A 10869-nucleotide genomic window follows, 5' to 3' on the forward strand; every position below is an offset into this window, starting at 1 on the left:
AAAAAAAAAAAAAGGAAATCGTAAACTGCCGGCTGAAGGGACGGGTTAAGACACATTCGTGGAATCCTAGTCACTGCCAAAAGGATAATGTATTTAGGATATACAGTATTAGTTCAAAGGTTTAAAATAATTGAATGAAACAAGAGCAGACCCTTGACCAAATTTACATTCTTGGTTTAGGAAGAAGTTCCCAGTATGCTGAGGGGCCAATAATATGCTGCTACTCTGATGTGCCACGGTGGCACTTAGGGAGGCCTACTGGACGGCCGCTCGTTACGATACAGGTTAGAAGTACAGTCAGACATGCATTTATAAAGAGAATATAAAAATATGTACAGTAGCTAATTTTCAGTGTGTTGCCGAAAGACACCAATTAAAGTGTGCAAAAATTCATTTGTCTAAAAATCAGAAAAAAAGCCTTTCTTGGCAACAGTGCATCAAAGGCCCATCTGAAACATCGAGATGCATTTGCCTTGCTTAACACCTACCCCAAACAGATGGAGAACAAAACTATGAAAGTGTTTGCCAAGTACTCAGCAGTTTTTTTATGGCAAGTCTCAGGCTCAAGCGGGATGCCAGTTAAACTAGTCACTTTATATATATAAATATATGTATATATTTATAGAGCAGTTAGAAGTAGGGGCAAGAGTTTACAGGAAGGTGCTAACCAACGTTAGGGGGACGGACCCCCACATCCAGCTATTTCCTCTCACAAACTCGTGCAGCCTGCAAACGCCCAATCTGGGCTGGTCATCCCCTCAAAAGCCAGAGGGGAAAAAAAAGGCTACAGCGGACTGGGCTGCCCCTCGACGCCAAGCTGAACTCAGCACTCCCTGGGGGCAAGGCTTCACTTCCCATCCAGGATGCTGGCCATGTAAGACTCTGACTTCATGAACGGTCTTTCACGAAGGACTGTGGGACCGCTTAAATGGAGCCCACCCAGCTTCTAGAAAAAGACTTGACGAAAGAGTTAAGACAGAAGGCAAAGTTTTGAAAACAAGTTAAATCACCCCCATCCCTCTTTGACGCTACGGAGAGGCCACTGAACACAGGCCCGCGATGGGTCAACACTTGGCCTCCCTGCAAGAAACGTCCAGGAGCCCTCGGTCCTCACTGTCTCACCAGAAGAACCTCTAAGGTGTTCTCAGGTGCTCCTTCCAGATCCAGGGAACTCTGAAAGCCATCTCTAGTTCAGTCACCTTCTCTTCTACAACCGCCCAGTCTAACGACCAGCAGCAGATGGGTGGGCTCCTCTCCACGGCTCTGACCTATCCCTCTGGCAGGAAATCTAACAGGCTGTAAAATGCCAGAAAGACAGGGAGTAGGAGGGAGAAGCCAAGGGTCTCTATAAACCAGCCCCGAATGCACCCGTTTGGCTGCCAAGAGCTTCTCGCTGCCTCACTGGCAGCCTGCTGCTGTCCCAGGCAAATTAAAACCGCCCACGAACACTCTTGAAACCCCCATCTCCTTACTGGTAAGCTACGACCAGTTAACACCCTGAAAGACGCACCTCCAGCCTTCATTGCAGAAAAAGAGTTCTACGCTAAATGCATTCTGTCTTTAAAGGGGCTTTTAGAGAACACCAATCCCACCGCAAAGACCAGTGTCAGCATCTCAGTTTTGGTTACAGGTTTATAATTAGACACAAAATCCACTCCATGCTGGAGTTGTTTACTTTCAGGCTGGGGACTACTTGGGAGAAAGAAAGCAAAGTGTCAAGTCCACTGCAGGAAAACAAAACAAAACAAAAAAATAGAAAAGGAGGCTAAGGAAAGTAGTATAAATTAAAAGTCATCAATCAAAGGTGACCGGTAGTGTCTTTTAGGCACGAAGACTGGCTAAGAGGGGACCTCGTGCTCCTACCACCCAGCGAGGATTGAATTACAGACACACAAAACCATGTCTCTTGCACAGATGGTCTCAAGTAGTTACATAAAACAGGTAATCGGCAGTACGACTGAGAAGAACCCCGAAGTACATGCTTGAGAAAAAGTGGGTTTTTTTCCTTCCTTAAGAGCTCCGCTGCCTGAATAATCATGAAGCTCCCGGCCTTCACTCCCCACCTCCCCCCAGTGAAAATACAAGTAGACCTACGTGCCTATGGACAGGACGAAGCAATTGCTATCTGCCCGGCTTTAGGCAAGGTCTCACGCTCAGAGGTTGATGCTGGGATGTCGGGAGGGCGAGAAGCCCGATTCTGGGCTGTGGGCGTTAAATGGTTAAACCTCACCTCCAACTGCCTTGTCCCCATTTAGATCTCAGCTTTACAAAGCATTTAACACCACTTTAAGTTAATGGTCTTTTTATTGGAAAAAAAAAAAAAAACTAGCATTTACAACTTGGAATGGACGTTAAATTGTAATTTCTTGAACAGCAATGTTGATGGTTGTGCTGAAGAGTCCACAGCCACAGCCTACCTCTGCTGGCTCCAAGTCAGGTTCAGGAGGTTTTAAAAACAGAGAGTCCAAAGATGCTCCCTTGATAAAGGTTTCTTTTTAAAAATTTGTGTGAATGGTGACAGCCCGACACCCATCTCGCTCTCTGGTACAATGCGGACAACGCTAAACCAACACGCACAGGATGCCGGCAGGATGTGTCACTGTCACCACGGGTGGGGGCGCACGAAGTACAGGGGGCCGTCCTGCTCTGTGGGGCCGCGTCTAGACGGTCTATCTATCCTTCACCCATTTTTCTGCACAGCATCCTGAGGTAAACCAATTTTAAAGGTTTGTTTTCAGTAAACCCGCTATGACAATTTATACTAACAAATTGAACTAGAACCCATTTGAAACAGGTTTTTTTAAATTTGTTTTTTCATTTTTCGTTTTTAATACAAAGGCCTGACTGTGCTCAATCGTCAAGCTGCATGCATGAAAAACTGGCCAGCCCAAACAGTGTAGTAATCATTAGCAAATGGAACTGCAAGGAGTCCACTAAGTGCTTCCTTATCGTTAAGGTAGTACAAGTATTTATATCGTAAAACTGATGTGTAGCGCTTCATCTTTAGGGGACAGGACCACCAACCAATACATGCAGATTTTGTGTGTGTGGACAGAAGGTACTTTTGACATTCAGTTTTGCTATATAGAAACAGAATGAGTAAATGAACTTTTTTTTTTTTTTTTTTTGCAAGAGGTAAGTAAAAGATTCAATTTGATTCTTCTAGAGGGGGGAAAAAAGGAGTTGAAAGTAGGTCTTCACTTTGCAGTCATCATCTGTACGAATTCTGAAAAGACAAATAATCATAGCTTTTGGTTATCTTCAAAAGTAGCTTTCATGAACACGTCAGCTCTCTTCTGCATTAAAAACAAACCAAAAAAACCCCTGTCTAGTGAAAGCAGTTAGCTTGTTTACAGACACCAAAGGGAAGTCTATTCAAAACTAAGCTAAGGAAATTGTAGTGTTTTACCTTCATAGTTGACTTGCCCGTCTCCATCGATATCTGCTTCTCTGATCATTTCATCTACTTCTTCATCTGTTAGTTTTTCTCCTAAGTTTGTCATGACGTGACGTAGTTCTGCCGCACTGATGTAACCGTTGCCATCCTGTGAACATGGAGCCTTGTTACTGACAGTGGCAGCTAAGCAGGTCTGTGACTTCATCATCTCCTCTCCCAGTACTGCCACTTCTGCATACAGCCTGCACATCTCCGGTCCGGCCCCCTCTCCCCGCTTACCGACTACGTGCATACACTCAGCGAACCCAGAGAACACAGGGGCTTTGCAAAAGCTAACAAACTGAAAGTAACAACCAAGAACTTGGCTCAGAACTCGCCACTACTTACTATGCTTACTCTCACCCAATAAGATGGCTGCAGAAGTCAGGATATTTGAAAGTGAGATAACAGGGCCCCGGCAATTAGCTTTAAGTGTGCTAACTAGAGAACAGATTGTCAGAGCATTTAGAAACGATAGGGGGAAAAAAAAAAGCCATATGTAAGTACCGTCTGCAACACAGATGCAGGATTACCTTGTCAAAGACTCGGAATGCCTCGCGAATTTCTTCTTCACTGTCTGTATCTTTCATTTTTCTAGCCATCATAGTCAAAAATTCTGGGAAGTCAATGGTGCCATTACCTTAAATTAAAAAACAAAAGCTCACGTAAAAGAAATGCTCCAGTAATGTTACCTGGCAGTGATAATCTTAAAAGCACTGTACGGAATGGTTGAAGCCTCACTGGCACAAACTGGTAAATTATTTTATTAGGTAAAACCATTTATAAGCCTAAACTGTTTAAACACTTTGCAGGGTAATTTCACATGATTCGTGGTAATTCAAACTAGCAATCGGTGCCCAGGATATCATTTAACGATGCAAAGGAAAGTGCACACGTGGCCTCTTGACCACTAATGGGGGGGTGTACAGTTCGAGAGAAAGAGCACAGCTCCCTTCCATTCCCGAGAGAGGCTTTGGAGAGCGCCGTCCCCCTGAGTGAGGGTGACCACTCCGACCTAACTCTGCCTTGGCCAGTGATGCTGGGAAAGGCTCAGAACTGGCCTGCCAATACAACCAAACGTTCTCACAGAAGAAAAGAATTACGGGAGGGGAAAAACTGACTTTGTTATGCCACAGACCATAAACCGTCACAAAGTCTTCTCCAGAAGGTGTTTCTCAACCACATTATAAGTCCACTAATCTTTTTCTCTCCAATTCCGTATCTTTGTTTGTTTCCCATTAAGGGCAAGGCTCGGAAGTGTTTTCATAGCTCAGAACCGTAAACATTTAGGAAACAGTGTCAGAAGAATCTGTTCTACAGCCAGTATTCCCAACAACTTCCCCTCTAAAACGAAGAGTTACGTGAACCACCTCCAGAGACAAACCACCAGATTAGCAGGGTAACTTGCATTAAATGGAAACAAAACTAGAGGAAAAAAGCCTAAGGTTAAGTACTCATTTTCACAAGTAAGTACCTTTAAATCAAAATAGTAATTCAAAGACCCCTTTAAGTCATTTTGGCCTCCAAAATTTTAAAGCATTAATGACATTCACGCAAGACAAAAATTATTTGAAGTGCCATCTCCTAGCCATGCAGAGAAGACGTCCTCAGGCATTACACTTATTCATCGCAAAGTGTTAGATTCTGTAGCCCCAGACAACTTCTCTCTCCTTGTTGCATACAATCTAAGGGCCCAAGACACTTTGCCAGTTGCGAGTCCCTAAGCAGTTTCCCAGGCTCCACATGAAACGGGAGGCAGCCACTCCATGTTCCCAGATGGCCTTAGCAATCAAACGCAAGAGAATTATGAGCTATCTCCTTTCCAAATCAACACTAATATGGATGAAAACTCTTTCTGAAGTAGCCCAAATGGGCTGAAACCACTTGTTAAAGAGCTCGCCCCAAACCCCTGCTTCTAAATGTGATCAGACAAGTTTAACTCTACTCTAACACCTTAGGATACCACATTTGTTTAAATGGCTACTACACCAAGCCAATCATCTAGAAAAGAGTCTAGATCCAAACTGTTATTCTTGGCTCATCTTTTGAAAAATTACCCATGTTCTACAATGTTACACAGTACATGTATATATGGTTTCCACAAACACATGGTGTCTTTTTTTTTTTTTCAAGAGGGGAATGCTCAGAAATTGTTTACTGATAGAAGTGAGCAAGATAAGGTCTACTCTCCACTCTTCTAGAGTCCAGAGATATGGATGACCAATTGGTGACCAACTGTTACAGGGGTTACTGCTTGTTCCTTCTTGCTCTGCACCTTATTTATCTTCTTCTTCTAGTAGATTCTATAAATCTACTCCGTACAGTCACCAAGCACCCCATCTCTCCAAGCTTCACGTGATCTTCAAAATTCTCTGGCACAAACACATCCACAGCTCACGCCTGTACTCAATTCTAAGAGTGCTCTTTTCCCACCTTCACTTCCCACTCCTCGAGAGACAGACAGTAAGCTCTTTTAAAAGGTCTATGGGTTTTTTTTTTTTGTTTTTTTTTGTTTTTACTTCCCCCACAGGACTCAGTGCAGACTCATGGGCCAGTTGATAAAAGATTGAGCTGTAGGTCACGGCAAGTAGAAAAGAACAAATCAGCGATCTGATCCAGGAAATGTTCTAGACAGTGAGCACAGCCAAAGGCAGGCCCATAATCTTCTATTTTCCTTGTCAACGGCTGTAAGGCAACCACTGCGGTGCATGTGCTTTGCTCTGGGGACCTGAAAGACAATCTTGTGACATGTCTGAACTTGCATTACACAACGCTGGCACTCATTCATAGGTCTAAGCCCTCACCGTCAGCATCCACCTCGTTGATCATATCCTGCAATTCGGCTTCTGTTGGGTTCTGACCCAGTGACCTCATGACGGTTCCAAGTTCCTTTGTTGTGATGGTACCATCGCCATCTTTGTCAAATAGGGAGAAAGCTTCCTTGAACTCTGAAAACAAAAGCGTACCCTTTAGAATGAACGTCTTTATCCAACCCAGGCACAGCACACACTTTCCTTGGGCTTGCCAAAGCAAACCGTCCAAGTTTGGGAATTATCAGTAACTGCCTGGTCTTTATCTGCTAAAATAAAGACCACAACAGTCCTATTGGACTGGCCTCCATTCAGCAGTCCATAAAGCAAAACCACAGTATTCTCATGTTTTTCAAGAAAACTAAGCTTAAACACACTTAAGTTAGTCCTCAATCCAATCTGACAAGTGAAGATTGGTCAGCAAGTTCCCTTCAGGCCCCTTCCTGTTAAATTTCTACAGCCATAAGAACTCCTGGTTTCATAACAACATGAAGCGGTTCCTAGAAACGTACAGTCCCAGGTAACCAGGCTGTTCTCTCTACGTGGCACTTAACATCTCAAAGGCGTATTCCTGGTTTCCTGAACAGAATCATCCTCAAAAAAAGTCCTCCAAGGAACACTAAAAGCTAGAATCTAAAGTAACTCCCTTTCCAATGATTATAGTAGTCCTAACGTTCATTTTCCCATTTATTTTCAAACAGCAAGCCCAAGCCTTCGCGGTGAATTCCTAAAAGCCCCGTGGCGTAAGAATTCTAAACTCCATTTGCGAGGAGCAGGCTCAGCGCCATCTCATTACGTGCGGAGCCCTGAACACCAGGACGTTCAGTCAAACACTCCAGGGCGGAACAAGTATTCCCACCTCCACTTCCTTCCACGTTGCCTCTGAAACACTGGCAAGGAATTCACTCCTGACCTAAATATCTCTGCATATTGTTTCCATTTAAATCAATTCTTAGAAAACTGCTCAGATTATTGGGGGGGAAGGGTCAGAGAAGCCACCCACACAGTCGTGCCTAGTTCTGGTCTACTGGAACCCCCTGAAGTCAGCAACTTACCAGCAATCTGCTCTTCGGTCAGCTGATCAGCCTAGATAAAGAAAGAAGAGGTTATAACTCAATGCACAAGAGTTGACTGAGGGCAACATAGTTTTCCCAATTATACTTTTAATATTGACCTTAAAAAAAAAAAAAAAAGAGACAACCATCCCCAAACGGTAGCACTGCCCTTAAATGAAACCCATTTTAAAAACAAACGGTGACAAAGAAGTGACAACACTGTACTTCAGGTTTTCTTGGCTGGGCCTAAGGCGATGTGCTGAGGTCTCCCTAAGGAAGGGTCAGTTCATAATTTGAAAAATGGCACCTCTAGCGGCAAAAGGCCACACCGCATAGGATGCAGCCACAAGCTCTGAGAAAGAAGAGCGCCACCTACTGCGCCAGGGACACCGCAGTCCCCCCTTCCATCCAAGGATCCTAGTCTGAGGCTGTCACCACAGCCAGGATCGCGTCCAGGGGCAGGCTTTTAGCGCACCTTGCGCATTGCTGCGGGAGCTCCAAAATCTCCGAATAGGCGTTACGTAATGGCATTGGAGTGGATTAAGAGGCTTTTAGATCTATTTTATGAGACACAATGAAGTGGAAAAAAATAAACTTACGGCAATGGGTTGCCCCACCTAACTTGATTTCTGTGTAATAAATGCTTTCTGTTTAAATTAGGCAGTTATGTCTTAAAAGCCTACCATTTATTATGGCTGATGCCCTCAAATTATCTTTGACGAAGAAGCCAGGAAAAAATGGAACCATCCTACAACTGAGCTGTTACAAAACTGCAAACGTTAAGTACACATAAAGTACACAACAATTGTAAGACTACACCTTCTCTTTTCTGGAAAAGAAGTAGCTATTAACTTTGCCAGAGAATATTTACTCTACCAATCTACCAAGAGAGCTGCTCATAATAAACACACTTTGCTTGAGGTGGTAATGGCCATGAAGGTAATTCTCACTTGTATTGTCTGATCTCTGCAACACGGAACCTGTGCCTCCAGCCAGAGGAATTTGAGAATGCAAGGAGAGCTAATATGTATTTTTATTTTAATGAAGGACACCACCTAGTGAAGCCAGTTACAAAGTAAGTTCTAACAGAAAGCTAACCAAGTCATGTTTACTCGAACTCTTAAATGAAAACTTTCCCAATAAGAACGTTCCAATTTATTTATTTGGGGGGGGGACTTATTTTTTCAAATTAGAATTGGGTCTTCCTTCCTTTCTACCCCAGTCACCGGAAGATGGTTTTCTTTACATCGAAAGAAGGAGACCCGATGATTTATGTAACGTCAGGACATCTGTCTTTGTACAACAGGAAGCGGTGCCACACCTCGCAAGAGAAGCTGTCACCTTATTGGGGGAGCACAGTCCCACCTCACCGCAAAACTCTCTTGGAGAGGTTTTTGAGACCATCATCAGCCTTATTCGACAAAGAAATACCCGCCCCCAAATCGCTTTGGCCTAGGGGCAAAGGTGCCCTGAAACTCCCCACCCCGCCAAGCCAGAAAACGCTGTGAGTGATGTCAGCCCTGCCCGCCCAAGGGAGGAAGGGGGCTGTAGAAAACACACCCGGCGAGGCGCACAGGCGCATCTGGCAATCTAGAGGCCGCAGAGAAAGCGGAAACGTGGAGGGCATCTCCCTGCGGACTGCAAAGTGGCGAGGGGCCAGGCAGGGGTGCGTGCCCCGCGAGCAGGCGGGGTGCGGAGGAGCGAGGGGGCCCCAGGGCGGGGACACCGCCCCTCCCAGACCAGGGCCACCCCCACTCCCACCCCCGCTACGGGACCGCGCGGCGAGAGGGGGCCAAGCCCGCCCCGCGCCTCCCACCCGCTTCTGCTCCCCCAGGCGGCGAGCCCGCCGCGCCGCCGCCTCCTCCTGAAGCAGAAACTTTGCGTCTCTAATGGAAACCGAGCCGCGCGCCAGCTCCCTCCTCCCCCGCCCCCCCCCCGCCCCAATTAGCGCAAGCCGAGCGCCTCCCGCGGGAAGGGACCTCCCGATGTACTGAGGATCACGCACGCCTTCACTACCGCACTGGGTGGGGGGGCTGCAGGGGTGCGAAACAGGGAGACACGAGCCCGGCCACACCGCAGGGCCCCGCCCGGGCGCAGGGCGGCCGGCCCGCCGCTTCCGCCCTCTCCGCCCCCCACCCCTCGCCTTCCTGCCCCCACCCCACCCTTCCCCGGCTCCTTCCTTCCCAGCCCACGCCCGCGCCGCGCCCCCCGGGAGGGAGGAGGGAAAGCGGCTGGGCCAGAACGCGCAGCAGGGTCGCGGGGTGGGGGAGGAGGTAGACGCGGACGGCGCCCCCCACGCCCCGGCCCGAGCAATGTGCGCCACCGGCTAGCGTGGGCCCATTCATTCTCTGCAGCCCTCCCGACCCGCCGCCTCCGTGCCCCGGGCTGAAGGCGGAGGGGGGTGGGGGTATCGAGTGCCCGGCCCCGCCCGGCTCCCCCGCCCCCCCACCCGGGCCCCGGCCCAGGCGCAGCGCTGCGGGAAGCCCGGGTGCGGCGCGCTGGATGCAGTGGTGCGGGGCTGGGGGGAGGAGGTGGATGCGGAAGGCCCCGGTGCTGCTGCGGCCGGAGCCCCTGCCCGCGCACAGCCCACAGCCAAGTCCGGCTCCAAGAGGGACCAAAATTTAAGAAGAAACCCTGGCCAAGGAAAGCGACATGCAAATCCGAAATGCGTCCTTCTTAACCGCAGTTGCTGCGTAACACCCGGAAAAAAGGACCTCCCCTCCACCAAAAGGGGGGGCTGAACTAAAAATTTGGGAAGAAATCATGGGCAGAGAGCTGCTATGCCGCCGTTTACCACTCCCGACCTACCATGGTGCGAGCGAAGGGAGGAAGAGCAGAGGGAGCGAGGGTGGCTGCACCAGCGCAGAGGCTGTGACGGCGGGGGTGCCTCCGCTGCTGCTGCTGCTGCTGCTGCTAAGGCGCGGTGTGCGCTCAGCACTGTGCCGCTGCCGCCGCCCGACTGCGAGTAACGGCGCCGCGCCCGCGAGGCTCTCAGCACCACTGCCGAAGTGCGAGCCTGCTCCCCGCGGTATATATATGGAGATCCGTATCCCTCCGCCACGACCGCGGTTGCCTCGCGCCGAGCGGCCCTGCGAGAGGCCGGGCCTTGCCCGCTTGGCCCCGCCCCTACCGCGCCCCGCCTCTCGCTGCACCCGCGCGCCGGCCGCGGGCCGAGGCTGGGGCCCGGGACTCGTAGGGTTTGGAGAGGGGCGCGAGGTCGCGGGGCAGGGGCAGAGGCAGGTGAGGGGTGGTATCTCCAGAGACTCACATGTGGGGACGCTCAAGGGCAGAGTGTTTGTGTAGCCCCGACTTGGGACAGCCCAGGACTTGAGAAGCTGTCTGCCTCTCGCCCCAACCCCACCTCCACCTCCACCTGTGGGACACCCCTCCCCCCCGCCTCGCATCTTTTATAGCTTGTCGGGAGCAACCAGGTCACCCTGGTCTTGCGCCCCTGGGTCCCCAGCTGGTCCCCTTCATTCGGGGAGCTTCAGGAGGTCCTGGGGCAAGGGGCGGCCGGCCGTGGGGAGCTGGGGACAGAGGAATTGACTGCACACCTCAGCTGCCTTGG

General features: G+C 49.0%; 1 protein-coding gene across 1 annotated transcript; it reads right to left on the minus strand.

Annotated features, from left to right (window-relative positions):
• Window positions 1-2285: 2285 nt before the first annotated feature.
• Window positions 2286-10298, minus strand: CALM1 (calmodulin 1). Its single transcript, XM_047080230.1, has 6 exons — window positions 10110-10298; window positions 7302-7332; window positions 6241-6384; window positions 3970-4076; window positions 3410-3545; window positions 2286-3226 (listed from the first exon to the last, which is right to left on the minus strand). Exons 1-6 carry the CDS (start codon window positions 10110-10112, stop codon window positions 3198-3200), a joined length of 450 nt encoding a protein of 149 aa, XP_046936186.1. The 5' UTR covers window positions 10113-10298; the 3' UTR covers window positions 2286-3197.
• Window positions 10299-10869: the final 571 nt, after the last annotated feature.

The sequence above is a fragment of the Lynx rufus genome, unplaced genomic scaffold, assembly GCF_022079265.1.
Source record: "Lynx rufus isolate CCGP_SWC_20201006 ecotype Redwood Valley unplaced genomic scaffold, mLynRuf1.p SCAF_17, whole genome shotgun sequence".
NCBI lineage: Eukaryota > Metazoa > Chordata > Mammalia > Carnivora > Felidae > Lynx > Lynx rufus.